The sequence below is a fragment of the Salvelinus alpinus genome, chromosome 21 (genome assembly GCF_045679555.1).
Source record: "Salvelinus alpinus chromosome 21, SLU_Salpinus.1, whole genome shotgun sequence".
Classification (NCBI taxonomy): Eukaryota; Metazoa; Chordata; class Actinopteri; order Salmoniformes; family Salmonidae; genus Salvelinus; species Salvelinus alpinus.
Genome location: NC_092106.1, coordinates 45,132,342 through 45,159,688, shown reverse-complemented (window position 1 = coordinate 45,159,688; position 27,347 = coordinate 45,132,342). Strand labels below are relative to the sequence as shown.

General features: G+C 44.2%; 1 protein-coding gene across 1 annotated transcript in view; it reads right to left on the bottom strand.

Annotated features, from left to right (window-relative positions):
* LOC139548353 (1-phosphatidylinositol 4,5-bisphosphate phosphodiesterase eta-1-like) overlaps positions 1-27,347 on the bottom strand; it is a 147,053-nt gene extending 119,706 nt beyond the window's left edge. Inside the window, exons 1-2 of the mRNA XM_071357989.1 lie at positions 27,185-27,347; positions 9,758-9,869 (exon numbers count right to left, since the gene is read on the bottom strand). Coding sequence (XP_071214090.1) covers positions 9,758-9,836 — 79 coding nt within the window. The 5' untranslated portion in view covers positions 9,837-9,869; positions 27,185-27,347. The remainder of the gene's footprint in view (positions 1-9,757; positions 9,870-27,184) is intronic.

Sequence of the window (27,347 nt, the reverse complement as noted above, 5' to 3'; positions counted from 1 at the left end):
ATGAGGGGGAGAGGACAGGAGAGGAGAGGAAAGGACAGGAGAGGACAGGAGAGGAGAAGACAGGAGAGGACAGGACAGGAGAGGACAGGAGAGGAGAAGACAGGAGAGGACAGGACAGGACAGGAGAGGAGAGGACAGGAGAGGAGAAGACAGGAGAGGACAGGATAGGAGAGGACAGGACAGGAGAGGAGAAGACAGGAGAGGACAGGAGAGGAGAGGACAGGAGAGGAGAAGACAGGAGAGGAGAGGACAGGAGAGGACAGGACAGGAGAGGACAGGACAGGAGAGGAGAAGACAGGAGAGGAGAAGACAGGAGAGGACAGGAGATGAGAAAAGGAGATAACATTGGAGGGAGGGACAGACAGAGTGTGAATGACGGGGGGCCAGGGGGGTCTCAGACCCCCTGAATGAGACATGAGTCTACCTAAAACAACAAATAAATAATGCTAATTTAATAATTCTGCTGCTATTTGTTTAAAATGCAATTTGTACTGCTACAGTAGTAAATATTATAATAAAAGATTATTCCAAATTAATTAAACGAACACCCCCACCTTTGTGTCATGGTTTAAACATTTTAAAAATTTCCATGTGGCTGCACTTTTCATCCCATTCCCGAGACATTGCCATCAAAGATGGTGGATAAATGAAAACACACTGAACAAAAATATAAATGCGACAATTTCAAAGATTTTACTGAGTTATAGTTGAAAATAAATAGATCCGAAAACCTGTCAGTATCTGGTGTGACCATCATTTGCCTAATGCAGCGCAACACGTCTCCTTCGCATAGAGTTGATCAGGCCTGAGGAATGTTGTCCCACTCCTTTTCAACGGCTGTGCGAGGTTGCTGGATATTGGTGAGAACTGAAACACGCTGTCGTACAAGTCGATCCAGAGCATCCCAAACCTGCTCAATGGGTTACATGTCTGGTAAGTATGTGGGCCAGTGAAGAACTGGGACAGTTCCAGGAATTGAGTACAGATCTTTGCGACATGGAGCCATGCATTATCATGCTGAAACATGAGGTGATGGAGGCGGATGAAAGCCGCGATAATGGGCCTCAGGATCTCGTCACAGTATCTTTTGGCATTCAAATTGCCATCGATGAAATGCAATTGTGTATCTGGTCCGTAGCTTATGCTTGCTCATACCATAACATCGCCGCCACCATGGGGCACTCTGTTCACAACATTGACATTAGAAAACCGCTAACCCAGACAACGCCATACACGGTGTCTGTCATCTGTCCGGTACAGTTGAAACCAGGATTCATCCATGAAGAGAAGACTTGTCCAGCGTGCCAGTGGCCATCAAAAGGTGAGCATTGGCCCACTGAATTCGGTTACGAAGCCGAACTGCAGTCAGGTCAAGACCCTGGTGAGGACGACGAGCACGCAGATGAGCTTCCCTGAGACGGTTTCTGACAGTTTGTGCAGAAAATTGTTGGTTGTGTAAACCCACAGCTTCATCCGGGTGGCTGGTCTCAGACGATCCCGCAGGTGAAGAAGCCGGATGTGGAGGTCCTGGGCTGGCGTGGTTACACGTGGTCTGCGGTTGTGAGGCCGGTCGGACGTAATGCCAAATTCTCTAAAACATTGGAGGCGTGTTATGGTAGAGACATGAACATTAAATTATCTGGCAACAGCTCTGGTGGACATTACTGCGGTCAGCAGGGCAATTGCACGCTCCATCAAAACTTGATACATCTGTGGTATTGTGTTGTGTGACAAAACTGCACATTTTAGAGTGCCCCTTTATTGTCCCCAGCACAAGGTGCACCTGTGTAATGACCATGCTGTTTAATCAGCTTCTTGATATGCCACACCTGTCAGGTGTATGTATTGCAAGATCGAATCCCCGAGCTGACAAGGTACAAATATGTCGTTCTGCCCCTGAACAAGGCAGTTAACCCACTGTTCCTAGGCCGTCATTGGAAATAAGAATTTGTTCTTAACTGACTTGCCTGGTAAAATAAAGGTAAAATAAAAAATAAAAAATAATCTTGGCAAAGGAGAAATGCTCACTAACAGGAATGTTAACACATTTGTGCACAACATTTGAGATAAATAAACTTTTTGTGAGTATGGAACATTTCTGGGATCTTTTATTTCAGCTCATGAAACATGGGACCAACACTTTACATGTTGCGTTTATATTTTTGTTCAGTGTAGTTAACTCAGGCCTTTACCCATTTTTAAAAAATGTGTCACTTCCGGTCTACTTAACTGTGTGTGTCTCAGATGGCACGAGTGCACAGCGCACTCTTATGATGCTGGATTTATCTTGGCGTGGACAAACATGCTCATGTAGCCTACTCTTAATTTGTTGACAATAAGATGAAAACACCATGACTGGTTGTGTTAAAATTAAAAGATAATGAAAACATTTTTTATCGTTAAATTACATGTCTTTACTATTAGGATGTTTTTTCTTCCCATAGAAGGTCCTGTGAAAAATAATAGAGAACTCCTGAATGCCACAGTATATTTCACACTCTGGACTGAGAGTTGAGAGGATAGATGGGTAGATGGCAGAGGATAATATAGAGGAGAAGAGTCAGGTCTGTGTGTGTATGTTCTCCTCTCTCCTCTCAGTCTGCGCCAGGTCAAATCAAATCAAATTGTATTGATTCACCAGGGTTGGGTTGGTAACATTCTAAATGTAATCTGTTACAGTTACTAGTTACCTGTCCAAAATTGTAATCAGTTATGTAACTTTTGGATCACCCAAACTCAGTAATGTAATCTGATTAAATTCAGTTACTTTAACATTACTTCCTTTTAAGAGGCATTAGAAGAAGACAAAAATATATGTTACCAGTTGAATGACATCTATTGCAGGATAAATCAATGTTAAAGATTACATAGCTGGCCATATATGGATGTTACATTTTACTTTATGGATTGGTTATGTAGGCTTCTTCTAACTCATCACTTTTCTACTACATATAATAATACAATGAAATTATATATTTACATTAATATACATATAATGGATGTAGCAACTACAGATTGCCACATTAAGTCTATCAAAAGTGTATGAGTTTGAGCATGTGTCCATTAGGTCTATGGATGTATTTTTTTATCAGCATGAATTAGATTGAGCAATAAAAGCCCTACTTTTATTCCGTAGGCTGGGATCCGCACTATGCAGCTGTTGCAAGAGAGCATTTTTTACTGGCTGTCCACTGGTTTCAAAAACAATGATTGATAGGCAACTTAAACTTCTTGAATTCAACCATTATTGAGTTCAACTATACATTTAGATTTGTGAACAGCCTTCCACAACAACCACAATCCGTAAAACGCAAATAGCTAAATGAGAGAGCAACAGTGTGATTCACATCAATGCGCTATGTAGATATCGATAATAAGTGACACCCATATCACCGTAGACTACACCACTGATGTCATCCTTACCTCCAAGTGTTTATTGAAGTTGGATAATCTTTGAATGACGACAGCGATCACATCACTGGAAAACATTACTTGGTCTGTTGCCTACAAAAGCCCATTCCTGCTCTTTTCCCGTGATCTATCAAACACATTTGGTGTGTCATCATAGTGGAATCTGACTTGTGGGCAGACTCACTCAGGTGGAACAAACTTAAAAGTGCAAGATTTTTTTCAATGCTGATTTGAATGTCATATTTTTTCCCAAAACATACTGTCATGACGTTGGCCTGTGGGTAAGGTTTTATGACCCCCCCCCCATAAATACCCTTCTCCCTTCCCTCTCTCTCTGACTCTACTGAAGGACTATAGCCTTTGTTAAACATAGAGAGTCTGGGAACATCAAACAAGTGGGGGGAAAGGAACCATATTTCGGTAATAGAACCAGTTGAAATTATGAGTTGGTACTTAATGAATATGATGTCAGTTCGGTTGTCATCTGAGACATTATGACTGATGACAGGACGACATAAACTGTATCTGGGAAAGTCTACACATTCTAGTTATCAGATTCACATGGAATTGTTGTGCAATTTAAATGTTTGAATATGAAACTATTTGTGAAAAGATTAAATGTAATTTTAGCTTCCAAATGAGAGAATTGGGTTTTCATAAGGTTAGAGCTCTGCTCAATCAGTGGCCCGCCCCTGTGAAGAGACATTGGTTATAAACTATGAAACACACCCTTCTCTCCCTCCACTATATAAGCCCTTGACGAAAATGTAACCTCCTGTTCCGAGTACGCGAGGCCTGCAGCCTCTGCGTTAAAAGGGCGAATAACTTTCTGTTCCGGGTACATTAGGACGAAGGTCCGATGTCAGAATGATTCAGATAATAACCACAGAACTAAGCCAAACTCAGCGTGAGCTTTGGTTGCGAAGGGTATGAACTTTGAACTCTTATTCACTACAGAAGTGATACCTCCTAGCCGTTGAGTTAGCAGCGGCTAGGAGGTACCGCTGTAAACATGGGCTAGGAAAGGACGGACGACGTATCCGGTCTAACACACAACGACGATACTACAACGTATACCATTTACGTATACCATTAGACATTCTTCTGAGAACAGCAAGATCTCTGTTGGGCAACACGGCCAGCATCTACGACCAACCTACCGAAGCGCAGCTCAGAGTAAATATTTATTGCATTTCCCTTTTCCAAATGGGAGGTAATTTTAGAATGCATAAGATACTGTATTTACGATAGCAGAGCTTCTCCCTTTGTTCCTCAGTCTTCCCGCTCTTTCACTCAAACCCAAACCCCTTTCCTTTGTGTAACCAGCCGTCATGTCGGCTCCGTCCACCAGGGACGTTTTCTGTATGACATCATTTGCATTCTGTGTATATGTAATTCTGTGTGATTAGTTAGGTATTTAGTAAATAAATAATTAAACCCAATTTTGTATTGCTGATTCAACTTGTTAGCCAGGGTTCGTGAAGATAACCAAGAATTTACAACTTTCAGATGAGACTGAAATAAGGTGACGATTAATATTGACTGCTATTGATGTAAAATATTACTAGGTCTTTAAGAGTTTATTCGGAAGATTACAGCTCTATAAACACTCTTTCGTGGTGCCCCGACTTTCTAGTTAATTACATTTACATGATTAGCTCAATCAGGTAATATTAATTACAGAGAAAGGATTTTATAGAATAGCATGTCATATCACTTAATCCGACATAGCCAAAGACACGACACTCCTTTCTGAATTTAAAAGTAATACTCAAAGTAATCATGGCGTTTTTCAAAAGTATCTGTAATCTGATTACAATATATTTGCAATTTATAATGATTTATATAACGATTTACATGTAATGTGTTACTTCCCAACCCTGTTGGTCACTCACACATATTTAGCAGATGTTATTGCAGGTGTAGCGAAATGCTTGTGTTCCTAGCTCAAAGTATCTAACAATTCGCAACAATACACACAAATCTATAAGTAAAAGAATGGAATTAAGAAAGGTATAAATATTTGAATGAGCAATGTCGGAATGGCATTGACAAAAATACAGTAGAATACAGTATATACATATGAAATGAGTAAAGCAGTATGTAGACATTATTAAAGTGACCAGTGATTCTGTGTCTATGTACATAGGGCAAATCAAATCAAATTTATTTATATTGCCCTTCGTACATCAGCTGATATCTCAAAGTGCTGTACAGAAACCCAGCCTAAAACCCCAAACAGCAAGCAATGCAGGTGTAGAAGCACGTGCAGGGCAGCAGCCTCTAAGGTGCAGGGTTGAGTAACCAGGTGGTAGTCGGCTATTGATGTCTATTTGACAGTCTGATGGCCTTGAGATAGAAGCCATTCTTCAGTCTCTCGGTCCCAGCTTTGATGCGCCTGTACTGACCGAGTCTTCTGTGTGATAGCAGGGTGAACAGGCCTTGGCTCGGGTGGTTGTTGTCCTTGATGATCTTTATGGCCTTCCTGTGACATTGGGTGCTGTAGGTGTCCTGGAGGGCAGGTAGTTTGCCCCCGGTGATGCATTGTGCAGACCACACCATCCTCTGGAGAGCCTTACGGTTGTGGGCGGAGCAGTTGCCGTACCAGGCAGTGATACAGCCCGACAGGGTTCACTCAATTGCGCATCTGTAAAAGTTTGAGCGTTTTCGGTGACAAGACACATTTTTTCAGCCTCCTGAGGTTGAAGAGGCGCTGTTGCGCTGTTGCGCCTTCTTCACCACGCTGTCTGTGTGGGTGGACCATTTCATTTTGTCCGTGATGTGTACGCCGAGGAACTTAAAACTTTCCACCGTCTCCACTACAGTCCTGTCGATGTGGATAGGGGGGTGCTCCCTCTGCTGTTTCCTGAAGTCCACGATCATCTCCTTTGTTTTGTTGACGTTGAGTGTGGGGTTATTTTCCTGACACCAGGAATCAAGCCTACCACTGTAGTGTCGTCTGCAAACTTGATGATTGAGTTGGAGGCGTGCATGGCCACGCAGTCAAGGGTGAACAGAGAGTAAAGGAGAGGGCTGAGAACGCACCCTTGTGGGGCCCCAGTGTTGATAATCAGCAGGGTGAAGATGTTGTTTCCTACCCTCACCACCTGGGGGCGACCCATCAGAAAGTCCAGCTTAATGATGAGTTTGGAGTGTACTATGGTGTTAAATGCTGAGCTGTAATCTATGAACAGCATTCTTACATAGGTGTTCCTCTTGTCCAGATGGGTTAGGGCAGTGTGCAATGTGATTGTGATTGCGTCGTCTGTGGACCTATTGGGGCGGTAAGCAAATTGGAGTTGGTCTAGGGTGTCAGGTATTGTGGAGGTCATATGATCCTTGACTAGTCTCTCAAAGCACTTCACACCAGCCAGCTGGTCTGCGCATGCTCTGAGGACGCGGCTAGGGATGCCGTCTGGGCCGGCAGCCTTGCGAGGGTTAACACGTTTAAATGTTTTACTCACATTGGCTGTGGTGAAGGAGAGCCCACAGGTTTTGGTAGCGGGCCATGTCAGTGGCACTGTATTGTCCTCAAAGCGAGCAAAGAAGTTGTTTAGTTTGTCTGGGAGCAAGACGTCGGTGTCAGTGACGGGGCTGGTTTTGCTGCCATCAATCCACGGTTTCTGGTTGGGGAAGGTTTTAATAGTCACCATGGGTACAACATCACCGATGCACTTGCTAATAAACTCGCTCACCGAATCAGCGTATACATCAATATTGTTGTCTGAGGCTATCCGGAACATATCCCAGTCCACGTGATCGAATCATCTTGAAGCGTGGAATCAGATTGGTCGGACCAGCGTTGAACAGACCTGAGCACAGGCGTTTCCTGTTTAAGTTTCTGTCTATAGGCTTGGAGCAACAAAATGGAGTCGTGGTCAGATTTGCCGAAAGGAGGGCGAAGGAGGGCTTTGTATGCGTCGCGGAAGTTAGAGCAGCAATGATCCAGAATGCTGCCAGCCCGAGTTGCGCAATCTGATATGCTGATAACATTTAGGGAGCCTTGTTTTCAGATTAGCCTTGTTAAAATCCCCAGCTTCAATAAATGCATCCTCAGGATATGTGGTTTCCAGTTTACATAGAGTCCAATGAAGTTCTTTCAGGGCTGTCGAGGTGTCGGCTTGGGGGGGGGATATACACATCTGTGATTATAATCGAAGAGAATTCTCTTCGTAGATAATGCGGTCGGCATTTGATTGTAAGGAATTCTAGGTCAGCTGAACAAAAGGATTTAAGTTCCTGTATGTTGTTATGATCACACCACAACTCGTTAATCATAAGGCATACACCCCCGCCCTTCTTCTTACCAGAGAGATGATTGTTTCTGTTGGCGCGATGCGTGAAGAAACTGGGTGGCTGTACCGACTCTGATAACGTATCCCAAGTGAGCCATGTTTCTGTGAAACAGAGAATGTTACAATCTCTGATGTCTCTCTCTGATGTCTCTCTTGTTGTCAAGAGACTGGACATTGGCGAGTAGTATACCTGGGAGCAGTGAGCGATGTGCCCGTCTACGGAGCCTGACCAGAAGACCCCTCCGTTTGAGTTTGAGTTTATTTTATTTTTTACAGGGACAGTGCATATTAATCAACGTTTCAGTAAAAGTGCTGGTTTTAGCCTGCAGGCTAATTTTCAACCGCAGTCCCTGGACAGGTCTGCTCCTTCTGCGGCACCGTTGTTTTGGGTCGCCTACTGGGATCCGATCCATTGTCCTGGGTGGTGGACCAAACAGAGGGTCCGCTTCGGGAAAGTCGTATTTCTGGTCATAATGTTGGTAAGTTGACATTGCTCTTATATCCAATAGTTCTTCCCGGCTGTATGTAACAAGACATCAGATTTCCTGGGGTAACAGTGTAAGAAATAATACATAAAAAACCAAAATACTGCATAGTTTCCGAAGAACACGAAGCGAGGCGACCATCTCTGTCAGCGCCATGTTGAAGAGTGATCGGCGCCATGTACTCTGTCTGTCTGTCTGTCTGTCTGTCTGTCTGTCTGTCTGTCTGTCTGTCTGTCTGTCTGTCTGTCTGTCTGTCTGTCTGTCTGTCTGTCTGTCTGTCTGTCTGTCTGTCTGTCTGTCTGTCTGTCTGTCTCTGTCTGTCTCTGCAGATCAATGTGTCTCTTCTGTTTGAAAACGTTCCCCGCTGCCCAGTCTATAACCCTTGAAGACAGAATGTCTTTCAGTATTCTTTTCATATTCATTTAACTGAAGTGGGAGAAAATGCAGTGGGATGTTTCTCTGAGCAGCAAATGTTCAGCCGTACCAGTCTTCATCAGGTTGACCTTTCAACATCTATTCAGACCAGACTAACTTAAAGGACGTCCAGCTAATCAATGATAATCAACTGATGGGCGTGAGACGTGACAACGAGCAGACAATGCTTCGCCCTCGAGTTGTTCAACCCTGGGGCACCTAGGTTTAGGATTTAACCAAATGATGCATGACCAAAGTCAAAACCCCACCATTAAAGCAACCTTACCTGTCAATATAAACACACACAGTCTATTTTCTCTCCCCGCTCCCTCATCGGTGAGCTGTCTTCCTATGCAAACTTAGAATAGATCATAACCTAATTATTCCACTGTGAGGGCCACCTGTGGCTCTCTGTAATAACCAAAGTGTGTCACACACTCTCTCCTCAAATACACAGACGCCCCTGCAGGTAGTTATTTTGATGCTCCCAATGGTGCTGCAGGGTTTGTTACATTACCAGGTGAATTGTCATGTTGTGCCATTTAGTGTTTTCCTGTCTTAGTGATGATGGTTGGTGATGACTCTTGGGCTCCGTGTAATGCGTTATAGTATTGCAGAATGAACTGCAGTGCTGCAACAGCTGAGGCATATCGCCCCCTTGTGTTCCATCAAGTTAAATACAATTTAATAAATAAATGTTTTGCCATCACCCACGTAATCTCTCTTAATATGATCACTCTGTTGTCGCAGAGAACTCTCTTGGAAGCAGGAAATGTATTCGAGGTTTAAAAAAGCTTCTAAAGTTTGTAATTTCCACTAAAATGTATGACTTGATTTGCCCTAATGAAAAATGTATCAACCCCTACAAAAATAGCCATTAATCATTATGCACATAATAATTTACATTTCCTGTTACTGCAGGATTATTTTCCTGCTGTGAGAAACTGGTCAAATTAAGATCTGATATATGTGTGTGTGTGTGTGTGTGTGTGTGTGTGTGTGTGTGTGTGTGTGTGTGTGTGTGTGTGTGTGTGTGTGTGTGTGTGTGTGTGTGTGTGTGTGTGTGTGTGTGTGTGTGTGTGTGTGTGTGTGTGTGTGTGTGTGTGTGTGTGTGTGTGCGTGTCTGCGTGCGTGCGTGTGTGAGACACTCACCATGAAAGATGCTGTTGTCTGTGAGGAAGTGGTGGCAGTACCGCAGCCCTCCTCTCCTGTTCACAACCCAGGAACTCATGATGGATGGATGATGGAGGGTGCAATGGGATGCCTGTGAAAGAGGAGAAAAGACTGAGACTCAGTGGAACTGGACACAATACAGTTCACCATAGGCCTAAGCTTTCTATCTAGGTTTCATCCTTGGTTCCTGTCTCCTAGGGAGTTTCTCAGAGCAACTGTGCTTCTGCCTCTGCATTGGATGCTCTTTGGGGGTTTTAGCCTGGGTATCTGTAAAGCACTTTGTGACAACTGCTCATGTAAATAGGGCTGTATAAAATGTGATTGATTGATTCAACTAGTGTAGCAGGCTCTTGAGTCACTGACGGTACTTTGTGTGGAATAAGACACCACAGACGTGACATCTCTAGGTGTGATGACGCACAACAGCATTTAGAATGAATACCACTTTCAACTCAAAGAGCCTAAAGTAAGAACTACCACCCCTGAACTCTGGTCTAGACAGACTCCTCCTCTCAGGTCAGCTGACACCAGACCCCCCAGCCAGTCAGGAGCCTCTCCTGAACTCTGGTCTAGACAGACTCCTCCTCTCCTCTCCTCCTTTCAGGTCAGCTGACACCAGACACCCCAGCCTGTCAGGAGCCTCTCCTGAACTCTGGTCTAGACAGACTCCTCCTCTCAGGTCAGCTGACACCAGACCCCCCAGCCAGTCAGGAGCCTCTCCTGAACTCTGGTCTAGACAGACTCCTCCTCTCCTCTCCTCCTCTCAGGTCAGCTGACACCAGACACCCCAGCCTGTCAGGAGCCTCTCCTGAACTCTGGTCTAGACAGACTCCTCCTCTCAGGTCAGCTGACACCAGACCCACCAGCCAGTCAGGAGCCTCTCCTGAACTCTGTAGACAGAGGTTGTAAATCACAGGGAGACGGACCAGGAACAGATGGGAAAACAAAGAGGAGGAGAGGAGAAGAAAGATGAGAAGAGAGAGGGGAAAGGAGTGAGGGTTAAGGGGAGCAATGGAAAAACAGTGTGTTAGAGTGGGGGGGGGCATGATAGGGAGAAGGGGATATGAAAGATAAGGAGAGAATTAAGGTTAGATCTGTGGGCAGAAAAGTGCCTTTGAACGGGGTATGGTAGTAGGTAGCAGTGGCACCGGTTTGAATGTGTCAAGAATTGCAACGCTGTTGGGTTTTTCACACTTCTCCTATTTATTTATTTTGCACGTCGCATGTAATATAAGTGGTATCGATGAGTCAAAATCCACAACTAATTCTTGTTTTCTGACACATTCATCACATAGCCAGCCACACAGACACAGAGTTATGGCACATAGTAGAAGTAGGCTATTAACTGTGTGTAGATTGACAACTGAACAGCAAGTGTTGACTAGTTTATAAAAGGTGTCGAACTGACTGAAGAAAGTCAATCTTCTATATCCAGTTCATAGTTCAAGCAACGGGTTTATATGTCCATGATATCGCTTCGGGACAAGTGAACCAAAGGATTTCCTAGGTTTCCTTTCGTACGATTGTCGGGGCTAAAGTGAGTGACTCTTGTCTCGTCAGTCAGTGTAACCTACCGAATCGTATTGGTGAGAAAGACGTTCATTTGGCTCTCCAAATTACTTCGGGTACTGGTAGAGACCTATGTTTTTGGCAATTATCTGCAGATTAATTTATGAAAACATCAGATGAAGGAACAATAGGTAGTGGAGAACCTCATTCTGGTCCAAATATGATAATTGAGGTCCTCACGGAATCTAGGCATTAAAACGGAATTCAACATTATTTAAAAAATGGTCTGGACTGGGGTTGGAGGTAAGAGGGGACTGACTGAACAGGAGCTGGTCTAGACTGGGGTAGGAGGTGAGAGGGGACTGACTGAACAGGAGCTGGTCTAGACTGGGGTTGGAGGTGAGAGAGGACTGACTGAACAGGAGCTGGTCTGGACTGGGGTTGGAGGTGAGAGAGGACTGACTGAACAGGAGCTGGTCTAGACTGGGGTAGGAGGTGAGAGGGGACTGACTGAACAGGAGCTGGTCTGGACTGGGGTTGGAGGTGAGAGGGGACTGACTGAACAGGAGCTGGTCTGGACTGGGGTTGGAGGTGAGAGGGGACTGACTGAACAGGAGCTGGTCTGGACTGGGGTTGGAGGTGAGAGAGGACTGACTGAACAGGAGCTGGTCTAGACTGGGGTGGGAGGTGAGAGGAGACTGACTGAACAGGAGCTGGTCTGGGGTTGGAGGTGAGAGGGGACTGACTGAACAGGAGCTTGAGCACTATATAAGTGATCCAGTCTATAGGTGAGCCAGTCGATAGGTGAGCCAGTCTATAGGTGAGCCAGTCTATAGGTGAGCCAGCCTATAGGTGAGCCAGTCTATAGGTGAGCCAGTCTATAGGTGAGCCAGTCTATAGGTGAGCCAGCCTATAGGTGAGCCAGCCTATAGGTGAGCCAGCCTATAGGTGAGCCAGCCTATAGGTGAGCCAGCCTATAGGTGAGCCAGTCTAAAGTAGCAGGAGATTAGGGGTGGTCTGGACTGGGGTCGAAGGTGAGAGGTCACTGCCCTGTTTCACTGCTCCACTGTGACAGAGCCATGACAGGGTTGAGACAGGAGGTTGCTAATGACTCCCACACACGTTTAACCTCTGTGTGTTTATTCTGATATGGTCAACATGTGTAGATGACTAGTACTGGTACACCGTGTATATAGCCAAGTTATCATTACTCATTGTGTGTTAATTATTACATGTTATTATTTTTCTCTCTGTATTGTTGGGAAGGGCCCTTAAGTAAGCATTTCACTGTTAGTCTACACCTGTTGTTTATGAAGCATGGGAGATATACAATTTGATTTGATTAGAGTTTTATGATAGAAGATATGTTGTTTCTTTGCTATTCACACCACTTTCCATAGCTTTATAATTAGGCTAGTTTTTGGCCAATATCAGAGTTTATAAAAACACATATATGGTTCTTCGTTTGCAAGGGTTCATTAAGATGTATCTAATATAGCCCCTACAATATCATAATATCTATCCCTGTAGACTGCACAACCTTGACATCCAAACACTGATCAAATGTGAAAAATAAATTACATTTATACGAGCACAGAGATGAAACAGTGAAATGTTGCCTGGCTCTCTCTCCTCTCTTCCATAAAGACAAATAGCATTGTCAGATCTCGTATAGGAAACTAATATAAATCTGCCACATATACTCCGTACCCCAACTGTAACTAGACAGAGAATGGCTGTTGCTGAGATCCACGGTGGCTTGGCCCAGGGGGGTATTAATGGGCATGAGTGTGTTGTCATGCTGTGGTAATGTGAACATGCTTCTCCTCTCCTCCTTTCCTCTCCGTAACCCAAGCCACCCACTCAGACATGGGAAGGCACCTAGCCCAGGGGAACACAATCTGCTCCTTCCTGTCCAACGGGGTAGTGTGAAAACCTGCCCTCATAAATAAATGCAGTCCTACCAGTTGTCCTCTCATTCTGAAGGTTGTGTCATAAAGAGTAGATGTCCTCTCATTCTGAAGGTTGTGTCATAAAGAGTAGATGTCCTCTCATTCTGAAGGTTGTGTCATAAAGAGTAGTTGTCCTCTCATTCTGAAGGTTGTGTCATAAAGAGTAGTTGTCCTCTCATTCTGAAGGTTGTGTCATAAAGAGTAGATGTCCTCTCATTCTGAAGGTTGTGTCATAAAGAGTAGTTGTCCTCTCATTCTGAAGGTTGTGTCATAAAGAGTAGTTGTCCTCTCATTCTGAAGGTTGTGTCATAAAGAGTAGTTGTCCTCTCATTCTGAAGGTTGTGTCATAAAGAGTAGATGTCCTCTCATTCTGAAGGTTGTGTCATAAAGAGTAGTTGTCCTCTCATTCTGAAGGTTGTGTCATAAAGAGTAGATGTCCTCTCATTCTGAAGGTTGTGTCATAAAGAGTAGTTGTCCTCTCATTCTGAAGGTTGTGTCATAAAGAGTAGTTGTCCTCTCATTCTGAAGGTTGTGTCATAAAGAGTAGTTGTCCTCTCATTCTGAAGGTTGTGTCATAAAGAGTAGTTGTCCTCTCATTCTGAAGGTTGTGTCATAAAGAGTAGATGTCCTCTCATTCTGAAGGTTGTGTCATAAAGAGTGGATGTCCTCTCATTCTGAAGGTTGTGTCATAAAGAGTAGTTGTCCTCTCATTCTGAAGGTTGTGTCATAAAGAGTAGATGTCCTCTCATTCTGAAGGTTGTGTCATAAAGAGTAGTTGTCCTCTCATTCTGAAGGTTGTGTCATAAAGAGTAGATGTCCTCTCATTCTGAAGGTTGTGTCATAAAGAGTAGTTGTCCTCTCATTCTGAAGGTTGTGTCATAAAGAGTAGATGTCCTCTCATTCTGAAGGCCCACAAGTGTCACGGTACTCATATGTCTGAAGGTAACCCGTACAAATGAATGGAAGTATGGAGATATATATAGGTATTAAACCATCTGAAGGTAACCCATACAAATGAATGGAAGTATGGAGATATATATAGATATTAAACCATCTGAAGGTAACCCAAACAAATGAATGGAAGTATGGAGATATATATAGATATTAAACCATTTGAAGGTAACCCATACAAATGAATGGAAGTATGGAGATATATATAGATATTAAACCATCTGAAGGTAACCCATACAAATGAATGGAAGTATGGAGATATATATAGATATTAAACCATTTGAAGGTAACCCATACAAATGAATGGAAGTATGGAGATATATATAGATATTAAACCATCTGAAGGTAACCCATACAAATGAATGGAAGTATGGAGATATATATAGATATTAAACCATCTGAAGGTAACCCATACAAATTAATGGAAGTATGGAGATATATATAGATATTAAACCATCTGAAGGTAACCCAAACAAATGAATGGAAGTATGGAGATATATATAGATATTAAACCATTTGAAGGTAACCCATACAAATGAATGGAAGTATGGAGATATATATAGATATTAAACCATCTGAAGGTAACCCATACAAATGAATGGAAGTATGGAGATATATATAGATATTAAACCATTTGAAGGTAACCCATACAAATGAATGGAAGTATGGAGATATATATAGATATTAAACCATCTGAAGGTAACCCATACAAATGAATGGAAGTATGGAGATATATATAGATTGTCACGACTTCGACCGAGGCAGGCTCTCCTTCCCGTTCGGGTGGCGTTCGGCGGTCGTCGTCACCGGCCTATTAGCTGCCACTGATCCTTTTCTCCCCCTCCCTATGTGTTTATTGGGCGCACCTGTTTTGTATGAGGGTTAATTAGTTGGGCTTATTTAATCAGCCGGCATACACGTTTCTTTGTGCGGGATTGTTTGTTTGTAAGTGGTGGTGTTTGTTTCGTGCATCGTGTTTGCTGTACTGTTTTCGTATTCCCCGTGTCTGGGGTTGTTTAAGTGGTCACCCAGTGTGTTAGTTGGGTGGCCTAGTTTTCTACATGTTCATTAAAGAACATTTGGTTATTGCACCTGCTGTTGCCTGCGCTTGACTTCCACTCCGACACCCAGGCCTTACATAGATATTAAACCATTTGAAGGTAACCCATACAAATGAATGGAAGTATGGAGATATATATAGATATTAAACCATCTGAAGGTAACCCAAACAAATGAATGGAAGTATGGAGATATATATAGATATTAAACCATCTGAAGGTAACCCATACAAATGAATGGAAGTATGGAGATATATATAGATATTAAACCATCTGAAGGTAACCCATACAAATGAATGGAAGTATGGAGATATACTGTATATAGATATTAAACCATTTGAAGGTAACCCATACAAATGAATGGAAATATGGAGATATATATAAGTATTAAACCATCTGAAGGTAACCCATACAAATGAATGGAAGTATGGAGATATATATAGATATTAAACCATTTGAAGGTAACCCATACAAATGAATGGAAGTATGGAGATATATATAAGTATTAAACCATCTGAAGGTAACCCATACAAATGAATGGAAGTATGGAGATATATATAGATATTAAACCATTTGAAGGTAACCCATACAAATTAATGGAAGTATGGAGGTAGTTTTGTGCCATCCAAAATAAGGGGTTAAATATGTGCAAGCAGAGAGAAAGAGGCCTTTGAGAATTTCCTCCATGAGCCGAACACAGATGCTGCCAGCGACCTGGACACTCGGGCGAAGAATGTTGTGTGTATCTTACAGCAATGCACTGGAAACTGACATGCTCTCCTACATTTCCCTGGTGATGTACATGGGACTGGCGAAGGTATCAAGACTGGCGAATGTATCAAGACTGGTGAAGTTATCAAGACTGGCGAAGGTATCAAGACTGGTGAAGGTATCAAGACTGGTGAAGGTAGCAAGACTGGCGAAGGTATCAAGACTGGTGAAGGTATCAAGACTGGTGAAGGTATCAAGACTGGCGAAGGTAGCAAGACTGGCAAAGGTATCAAGACTGGCGAAGGTATCAAGACTAGTTGACTAGTGGAGCAAGTCCCCAGTATATGATCATTTCGCAAGACTCAAGCCCGGTTACACTTATAATGCATATGTGTCTTCATTATTTTTCTTGCTAATAGTTCATATTAATGTGGGACCAATACCTTTTAGGCTTATTCAATGTGTAATAGCAGTGGTATTACCCCATTTGGACATTTTGGCGAGGTTGAAAGGACACTTGGATGTCCCCTGGTTGTCCCCTGACACCACCACAATGTTTGAGAAAGGTTGATATTGCAGAAATTGTGTTTTTATAGTGACCATGAACTTTTAGGCATATTCAATGTGTAATAGCAATGGAATGACCTAATGGACATACTTAGGACACGTTGGAGAGGTTGAGTGGAAACTTGGATATGTCCCTTAAAAGAGATGGGGATGGTCAACCTCCTCTGGCTGGCCATCAGCTGTACACACCACAGTACTAGCATGATATGATATCAGATCATCTGTGATGTGGCAGGAAAAGCCTGAGGTAGTGTGGTGCTTCCCTATTTAACTTCACTGTTAATCAGTGACTGTGGTGGGCACTATAAACTCTTTGATATCACCATCAGTGAGCGTCCACAGAGTTAGACTGGTCAACGATTGACAGGGTATTATATAATATGTTTCTCTTTTAGGTTACTCTTTTCTCACCAATAGCTTTTTCTATATTAGAGGGGGGTTTTCTATACTAGAGGGGGGTTTCTATACTAGAGGGGGTTTTTCTACACTAGAGGGGTTTTTCTACACTAGAGGGGGTTTTCTATACTAGAGGGGGTTTTTCTACACTAGAGGGGGTTTTTCTATACTAGAGGGTTTTTTCTATACTAGAGGGGTTTTTCTATACTAGAGGGGTTTTTCTGTACGAGATAGGTTCTTCTATACTAGAGGGTTTTTCAATATTAGAGGGGTTCTTTCTATACAAGAGGGGTTCTTTCTATATTAGAGGGGGTTTTCTGTACTAGAGAGGTTCTTCTATACTAGAGGGTTTTTCTACACTACAGGGGTTTTTCTACACTACAGGGGTTTTTCTACACTACAGGGGTTTTTCTACACTACAGGGGTTTTTCTACACTACAGGGGTTTTTCTACACTACAGGGGTTTTTCTACACTACAGGGGTTTTTCTACACTACAGGGGTTTTTCTACACTACAGGGGTTTTTCTACACTAGAAGGGGTTGTTCTATTCTGTTTTCACCTCATTTCATTCTCTATCTCTCTCCTCATCTCTCCTCAGTCCTGTCTTTCTTTCTTTTTTCACACACACACACACACGCACACACACGCACACACACACACACACACACACACACAGAGTGCTAAAGTGCTTCTGATTTCATCCCAACTGAAACACCATCTGTGGTTTTTGAGATAACTCAATAAATCAAAAGGTGATCGATCGGCTTTGCCAGCGCTCAGTCCAGCGTCGTTAAAAGTGTCTGTGTGTCTAAATTAGATTGGCCATCACATCAAAATTACACACAAAGAGAGCATCTGTCTCCCCTGAGTATGTGCTCACACACACACACACAAACACACAGAGAGATTCTCAATTGGATTGAGGTCTGGGCTTTAACTAGGCCATTCCAAGACATTTAAATGTTTCCCCTTAAACCACTCAAGTTTTGCTTTAGCAGAATGCTTAGGGTCATTGTCCTGCTGGAAGGTGAACCTCTTATCTGACCAGAGTACCTCCTTGCGTATGTTTGGGGAGTCTTCCACATGCCTTTTGGCGAACACCAAACGTGTTTGCTTATTTTTTTCTGTAAAGCCCAGCTCTGTGGAGTGTACGGCTTAAAATGGTCCGATGGATAGATACTCCAATCTCCGCTAATGAGCTTTGCAGCTCCTTCAGGGTTATCTTTGGTCTCTTTGTTGCCTCTGATTAATGCCCTCCTTGCCTGGTCCGTAAGTTTTGGTGGGCGGCCCTCTCTTGGCAGGTTTGTTGTGGTGCCATATTCTTTCCATTTTTTAATAATGTATTTAATGGTGCTCCGTGGGATGTTCAAAGTTTCTGATATTTTTTAATAACTCAACCCTGATCTGTACTTCTCCACAACTTTGTCCCTGACCTGTTTGGAGAGGTCCTTGGTCTTCATAGTGCCGCTTGCTTGGTGGTGCCCCTTGCTTAGTGGTGTTGCAGACTCTGAGGCCTTTCAGAACAGGTGTATATATACTGAGATCATGTGACAGATCATGTGACACTTAAATAAAGTTCACGTGTGCAATCTAACTAATTATGTGACTTCTGAAGGTAATTGGTTGCACCATTTTTTTACATTTTACGTCATTTAGCAGACGCTCTTATCCAGAGCGACTTACAAATTGGAAAGTTCATACATATTCATCCTGGTCCCCCCGTGGGGAATGAACCCACAACCCTGGCGTTGCAAGCGCCATGCTCTACCAACTGAGCCACACGGCACCAGATCTTATTAAGGGGCTTCATAGCAAAGGGGGTGAATATGGTATTATGTGGCTGAGTGATGAGGAGACAGACCACCAGATATACCCTGGTATTATGTGGCTGAGTGATGTGTTTTTTGTTGTCCATTGTGTATTTCCGTTTGCGGAATATTTAGATAAAGCCTGGAATAAAAGAAAAGGGGATACCTATATTTAAATTGTAAAAATATTTAGCTTCTATGCGGTGAATGGCAGGTGTGTATTCAGATAATGTATTGGCTTGTCTCCCATATGAATATTCTCTTTATGTCAAACTGGGTTGAAGTGACTTCTTTTTCATTCTTTTGTATCTGTATTTATTTGTCTGTATATGGTATGTATTTACAGTTGAAGTTGGAAGTTAACATACACTTAGGTTGGATTCATTAAAACTAGTTTTTCAACAACTCCACAAATTTCTTGTTAAACTGTATGTCACGCCCTGACCTTAGAGATCCTTATTTATTCTCTATGTTTGGTTAGGTCAGGGTGTGACTCGGGTGGGAAAGTCTATGTTTTCTATTTCTTTGTTGTTTTTGCCTAGTGTGCTTCCCAATCAGAGGCAGCTGTCTATCGCTGTCTCTGATTGGGGATCATATATTAAGTTGTCATTTTCCTTGTGGGATCTTGTTTTCTGTTTAGTGTCTGTGCCTGACAGGACTGTTCGCTTCGTTTTTTGTCATTGTTATTTTGTTTTGGTATCATCAATAAAAAGCACGATGTACGCCTACCACGCTGCGCCTTGGTCCACTGAGTTAGCCTGTACCACTGAGTTAGCATGGCCTAGTCTGTACCACTGAGTTAGCATGGCCTAGTCTGTACCACTGAGTTAGCATGGCCTAGTCTGTACCACTGAGTTAGCATGGCCTAGCCTGTACCACTGAGTTAGCATGGCCTAGCCTGTACCACTGAGTTAGCATGGCCTAGTCTGTACCACTGAGTTAGCATGGCCTAGCCTGTACCACTGAGTTAGCATGGCCTAGTCTGTACCACTGAGTTAGCATGGCCTAGCCTGTACCACTGAGTTAGCATGGCCTAGCCTGTACCACTGAGTTTGCTCTACCTTCATTATCAGTTACCAGGTGGTAACCAGTTGGGGGGGGGGGGGGTAGAGAGAGTGTAATTTCACTTTTGTTTATTATCTATTTCACTTGCTTTGGCAACGTAAACATATGTTTCCCATGCCAATAAAGCCCTTTTGAATTTAAATTGAATTGAGTTGAGAGAGGACGAAGGTGAGAGGGGAGGGGAGGGGAGGGGAGGAGGTCAGACCTGGAAATAGATCTGTGGTTGACCTTGTGATCCTGAACACCCTTCAGTACTGTAAAAATAGACAGACGGGTTGACCTTGTGATCCTGAACACCCTTCAGTACTGTAAAACTAGACAGACTGGTTGACCTTGTGATCCTGAACACCCTTCAGTACTGTAAAACTAGACAGACTGGTTGCCTCCCACAATGTAACCAATGTGCTGTTGTCATCGGTCTGGGATTTCTAAAACTACTGTAGAAAATTTAACAAAAATAGTTCAATCCTTATCCCATCTGAAAGTCGTCTCTGTAGTCAGAAACACACAACTTATTAAACAAAAGACAACCAGGTCATATAATGTCAGAATCCAGCTGTCTCAGTTCTTCACTGAACATTGAGTTTGAGTTTATTTTATTTTTACAGGGACAGTGCACATTAATCAAGTTTCAGTAAAAGTGCCGGTTTTAATTTTCAACCGCAGTCCCTGGGCAGGTTATTAAAAACAATTACAATATAGACAATAGCAACATAGAACAAGCAAGACATAGCAACATAGGACAAGCAAAACATAGCATACAGACAGAGCAACATAGGACAAGCAAGACGTAGCATACAGACAGAGCAACATAGAACAAAAAGCAGCAAGACAAAATTCATAAAAGCAACAAAGTGTTTCCACACCTTACAAGTTACAGACAACAGACATGGAAAGCGGCAACACACAGCTAGGGACCATGTTCACAAATCTGATTGACCTTTAGCCATGTCTTCAAGCATTTTGTGAAAGTGTGATATGTGGTGCAGTTATGTGTGTCTGATGGCAGTGTATTCCAGTGTATTGATCTTCATCTCTGTGTTAGTATTTTTTATAAACATCCCAAATGAGGTCAGAGAGATGAAAAGAGGGCCTGTTATGAGACGACTGGACACTGGGCAGTGTTTAGGAAGAGAGAGTGGACACTGGGCAGTGTTTAGGAAGAGAGAGTGGACACTGGGCAGTGTTTAGGAAGAGAGAGTGGACACTGGGCAGTGTTTAGGAAGAGAGAGTGGACACTGGGCAGTGTTAAGGAAGAGAGAGTGGACACTGTGCAGTCTTTAGGAAGAGAGAGTGGACACTGGGCAGTCTTTAGGAAGAGAGAGTGGACACTGGGCAGTGTTAAGGAAGAGAGAGTGGGCACTGGGCAGTGTTTAAGAAGAGAGAGTGGACACTGGGCAGTGTTAAGGAAGAGAGAGTGGACACTGGGCAGTGTTTAGGAAGAGAGAGTGGACACTGGGCAGTGTTAAGGAAGAGAGAGTGGACACTGGGCAGTGTTAAGGAAGAGAGATTGGACACTGGGCAGTGTTAAGGAAGAGAGAGTGGACACTGGGCAGTCTTTAGGAAGAGAGAGTGGACACTGGGCAGTGTTTAGGAAGAGAGAGTGGACACTGGGCAGTGTTTAGGAAGAGAGAGTGGACACTGGGCAGTGTTAAGGAAGAGAGAGTGGACACTTGGCAGTCTTTAGGAAGAGAGAGTGGACACTGGGCAGTCTTTAGGAAGAGAGAGTGGACACTGGGCAGTGTTTAGGAAGAGAGAGTGGACACTGGGCAGTGTTTAGGAAGAGAGAGTGGACACTGGGAGGTGTTTAAGAAGAGAGAGTGGACACTGGGCAGTGTTAAGGAAGAGAGAGTGGACACTGTGCAGTCTTTAGGAAGAGAGAGTGGACACTAGACAGTCTTTAGGAAGAGAGCGTGGACACTGGGCAGTGTTAAGGAAGAGAGAGTGGACACTGGGCAGTGTTTAAGAAGAGAGAGTGGACACTGGGCAGTGTTAAGGAAGAGAGAGTGGACACTGGGCAGTGTTTAGGAAGAAAGAGTGGACACTGGGCAGTGTTAAGGAAGAGAGAGTGGACACTGGGCAGTGTTAAGGAAGAGAGATTGGACACTGGGCAGTGTTAAGGAAGAGAGAGTGGACACTGGGCAGTCTTTAGGAAGAGAGAGTGGCCACTGGGCAGTGTTTAGGAAGAGAGAGTGGACACTGGGCAGTGTTTAGGAAGAGAGAGTGGACACTGGGCAGTGTTAAGGAAGAGAGAGTGGACACTGGGCAGTCTTTAGGAAGAGAGAGTGGACACTGGGCAGTGTTTAGGAAGAGAGAGTGGACACTGGGCAGTGTTTAGGAAGAGAGAGTGGACACTGGGCAGTATTAAGGAAGAGAGAGTGGACACTGGGCAGTCTTTAGGAAGAGAGAGTGGACACTGGGCAGTGTTTAGGAAGAGAGAGTGGACACTGGGCAGTGTTAAGGAAGAGAGAGTGGACACTGGGCAGTGTTTAGGAAGAGAGAGTGGACACTGGGCAGTGTTAAGGAAGAGAGATTGGAAACTGGGCAATGTTTAGGGAGAGAGTGGACACTGGGCAGAGACACAGAGAACACACACACACACACACACACACACACACACACACACACACACACACACACTGACTGTCCTCATACTCCTCTCACACTGCGTTTGTTAATTTTTTTAATATCCATCTCTCACAAACACAACCACACACAGTCTCCCTACTGTTCACACACAACCACACACACACACACAGTCTCCCTAGTGTTCACACACAACCACACACACACACACAGTCTCCCTAGTGTTCACACACAACCACACACACACACACAGTCTCCCTACTGTTCACATTATTGTCCGTCTCGACTGACACACTACAGCAGTGGACCCACAAAGAAATGGGTTCACTTCAACCCAATATCTTCCCCCTCCAGTCCTCTACTCCTTCAGTCCTCTACTTCTCCAGTCCTCTCCTCCTCCTTTCCCACACTATTCCATCTCTCCATTCATCTACTCCCCCAGTCCTCTACTCATCCAGTCCTCTACTCCTTCAGTCCTCTACTTCTCCAGTCCTCTACTCCTCCAGTCCTCTACTCCTCCAGTCCTCTCCTCCTCCTTTCCCACACTATTCCATCTCTCCATTCATCTACTCCCCCAGTCCTCTACTCCTCCAGTCCTCTACTCCTCCAGTCCTCTGCTCCTCCTTTCCCACTCTATTCCATCTCTCCATTCATCTACTCCTCCAGTCCTCTCCTCCTCCAGTCCTCTACTCCTCCTGTCCTCTCCTCCTCCTTTCCCACACTATTCCATCTCTCCATACACCCAGCAAACTGAACCATCCAGAGTACTCCACTCCAACCCTACACCCAGCATACTGAACCACCCAGAGTACTCCACTCCAACCCTACACCCAGCAAACTGAACCACCCAGAGTACTCCACTCCAACCCTACACCCAGCATACTGAATCACCCAGAGTACTCCACTCCAACCCTACACCCAGCATACTGAAACCACCCAGAGTACTCCACTCCAACCCTACACCCAGCATACTGAATCACCCAGAGTACTCCACTCCAACCCTACACCCAGCATACTGAAACCACCCAGAGTACTCCACTCCAACACCCAGCATACTGAACCACCCAGAGTACTCCACTCCAACCCTACACCCAGCATACTGAACAACCCAGAGTACTCCACTCCAACCTTACACCCAGCATACTGAACCACCCAGAGTACTCCACTCCAACCTTACACCCAGCATACTGAACCACCCAGAGTACTCCACTCCAACCCTACACCCAGCATACTGAATCACCCAGAGTACTCCACTCCAACCCTACACCCAGCATACTGAATCACCCAGAGTACTCCACTCCAACCCTACACCCAGCATACTGAACCATCCAGAGTACTCCACTCCAACCCTACACCCAGCATACTGAACCACCCAGAGTACTCCACTCCAACCCTACACCCAGCATACTGAATCACCCAGAGTACTCCACTCCAACCCTACACCCAGCATACTGAATCACCCAGAGCACTCCACTCACATTACACTGAAATCACTTTACCCTCCCACAAACACATGCACATGTACACAGACACACAACAGATCCCTATGACAACGAGGAGACGGTTTACACATTCACGAGGGGTATTCCTTTCCTGTGCAATTGGGATTATTTTCCCTTGAGTGAGAGAGAGGAAGGGTTGAAGGGAGTTACACAGATGCACTGTCCATCATCCTGTCACCACAAGTGTCCAGGAGACAGACAATAACATGTGAGTGTGTTTGATGTTCTGTACACATTCAGACCTAGATATAATCTGCACCGGTGTCTACCTCAATGTCCTAGTAAAACAACACACCCAACACAAAGATATCCTATAACAAACACAGGTGCTGTCAACATTGTTTAGGTCATTATCATCACTGTGTCAGAGGAGGAACCATGGCATGACCAGGACAAGTTGACCGAAGCATAACCAGACTGGCACCCAGGCTTGGCCATCTGATCCCTGTAGAGGAGCTGCCGTGCCGGATAGAGGAGGGAGACGCGTGGGGAGACTGGGGGTACTGAGCGCTTGATCCTGTTACTTTAATGGGCTGTTTTATTGCTGCTGATCTTTATGACTCTTCGTGTGACACTTTGACCAACCGACTCACTGAAGAGTGAGTGTAAACAGAGTGCGTCCCGGGACTATAGCGCAGTTTATGATTAACAACTATACCGGCGCCAACTTTATGTTTTTTTTGTGTGTTTTTACTCCGAAACGAATAAGTAACTGACTCCAGAACTACCAGAGGCGGGAGAATGTATCACTCTACCTACCTGTAGGCTTGACAAAGTTGACAAAGTGAAGATTGCGGTTACCCCGCACAATGTGGTTGGAGGGACGGGTGAGGAGTGAACATTAAGGGCTTTGTCTGTGGGACTTCATTTATGAAGTGCCCTCTCTCTCTCCGAAAATCCCCAAGGGCCCAGAGGGGGAGTGCCGTGTATCTTTCTTTATGTGACGGCTACCGGCGCGGCGGAATGAATTAATTTTGTGAGGAATTTAAAAATATACACTGCTAAAAAAAATAAAGGGAACACTTAAACAACACAATGTAACTCCAAGTCAATCACACTTCTGTGAAATCAAACTGTCCACTTAGGAAGCAACACTGATTGACAATAAATTTCACATGCTGTTGTGCAAATGGAATAGACAAAAGGTGGAAATTATAGGCAATTAGCAAGACACCCCCAAAAAAGGAGTGATTCTGCAGGTGGTGACCACAGACCACTTCTCAGTTCCTATGCTTCCTGGCTGATGTTTTGGTCACTTTTGAATGCTGGCGGTGCTCTCACTCTAGTGGTAGCATGAGACGGAGTCTACAACCCACACAAGTGGCTCAGGTAGTGCAGTTCATCCAGGATGGCACATGGATGGCGAGCTGTGGCAAAAAGGTTTGCTGTGTCTGTCAGCGTAGTGTCCAGAGCATGGAGGCGCTACCAGGAGACAGGCCAGTACATCAGGAGACGTGGAGGAGGCCGTAGGAGGGCAACAACCCAGCAGCAGGACCGCTACCTCCGCCTTTGTGCAAGGAGGTGCACTGCCAGCGCCCTGCAAAATGACCTCCAGCAGGCCACAAATGTGCATGTGTCTGCTCAAACGGTCAGAAACAGACTCCATGAGGGTGGTATGAGGGCCCGACGTCCACAGGTGGGGGTTGTGCTTACAGCCCAACACCGTGCAGGACGTTTGGCATTTGCCAGAGAACACCAAGATTGGCAAATTCGCCATTGGCGCCCTGTGCTCTTCACAGATGAAAGCAGGTTCACATGAGCACATGTGACAGACGTGACAGAGTCTGGAGACACCGTGGAGAACGTTCTGCTGCCTGCAACATCCTCCAGCATGACCGGTTTGGCGATGGGTCAGTCATGGTGTGGGGTGGCATTTCTTTGTGGGGCCGCACAGCCCTCCATGTGCTCGCCAGAGGTAGCCTGACTGCCATTAGGTACCGAGATGAGATCCTCACACTCCTTGTGAGACCATATGCTGACACATGCACATTTGTGGCCTGCTGGAGGTCATTTTGCAGGGCTCTGGCAGTGCACCTCCTTGCACAAAGGCGGAGGTAGCGGTCCTGCTGCTGGGTTGTTGCCCTCCTACGGCCTCCTCCACGTCTCCTGATGTACTGGCCTGTCTCCTGGTAGCGCCTCCATGCTCTGGACACTACGCTGACAGACACAGCAAACCTTTTTGCCACAGCTCGCCATCCATGTGCCATCCTGGATGAACTGCACTACCTGAGCCACTTGTGTGGGTTGTAGACTCCGTCTCATGCTACCACTAGAGTGAGAGCACCGCCAGCATTCAAAAGTGACCAAAACATCAGCCAGGAAGCATAGGAACTGAGAAGTGGTCTGTGGTCACCACCTGCAGAATCACTCCTTTTTTGGGGGTGTCTTGCTAATTGCCTATAATTTCCACCTTTTGTCTATTCCATTTGCACAACAGCATGTGAAATTTATTGTCAATCAGTGTTGCTTCCTAAGTGGACAGTTTGATTTCACAGAAGTGTGATTGACTTGGAGTTACATTGTGTTGTTTAAGTGTTCCCTTTATTTTTTTGAGCAGTGTATATTTTTTTCCAATTTATCGGGGTGTGCTGTAGCAGCCCTACATCCCGTGGCTATGGTAAAGACTTTTGTTATTCCCATCAACCAATTCTGGTGCAAATCGGTGGTGCAAAGGAAAATTAAGCGGAATCCCAAAATGATTGTAAAATGCATAAAGCACAACTTTGGTTTTGTATCAATATTGCAGATCAATTCATGATTTTGATGTCACATGATTCATATGCCTTCAATGCTCACTTAATTAGGCTGTTTGCACAACAAAGAAAGAACGTAGCCTAAAACGTGTAATAGTAAAACAAAAAATACAGCCTAAATCAAAAACGTTAAATGTAAGAGATGCAATAAAGTTTTCATAAATATCCTATTGTAGTGTCTTTCTAATGAACGACATAACTATTTTAAAAACTCTTTAGGCCTATAAGACAAATAGTGACAAAACATTGGACAGATAGCCTATTCAAAACATAAGACTGCCATTGTTTTATGTGGTAACCACAGTAGCCTAACTCAAAAAACAAGGGCAGGCGCATTGGTCAGCAAGTTCATTGGCTCCTTCTACTGTAACCTTCTTGCGCGAGCTCATCTCATGAAAACAATCTTGCAACTTTAACATTGTCAACGACAACATGGTCACTTTACACTGACAGAACGTTGTGCCAAGAACACATGCAACATATGCCACATGGATTTTTCCATAAAATGCATCAGCTAGTCCAAAAAATAAAATAAATAGGTACTTACGTTAGTCCGATCTTTCCCGAATCAACTTCTAATAAAATATTAACATCTATTGAACACAAAAATATTCCTTCAGGTTCCTGTCTTCAATGTCATGAAGCACATCAATAATATCCTGTTCCCCTCTAGTAGCGAAGGGAGTGCCCAACTGTCCCGAGCAAGTCCC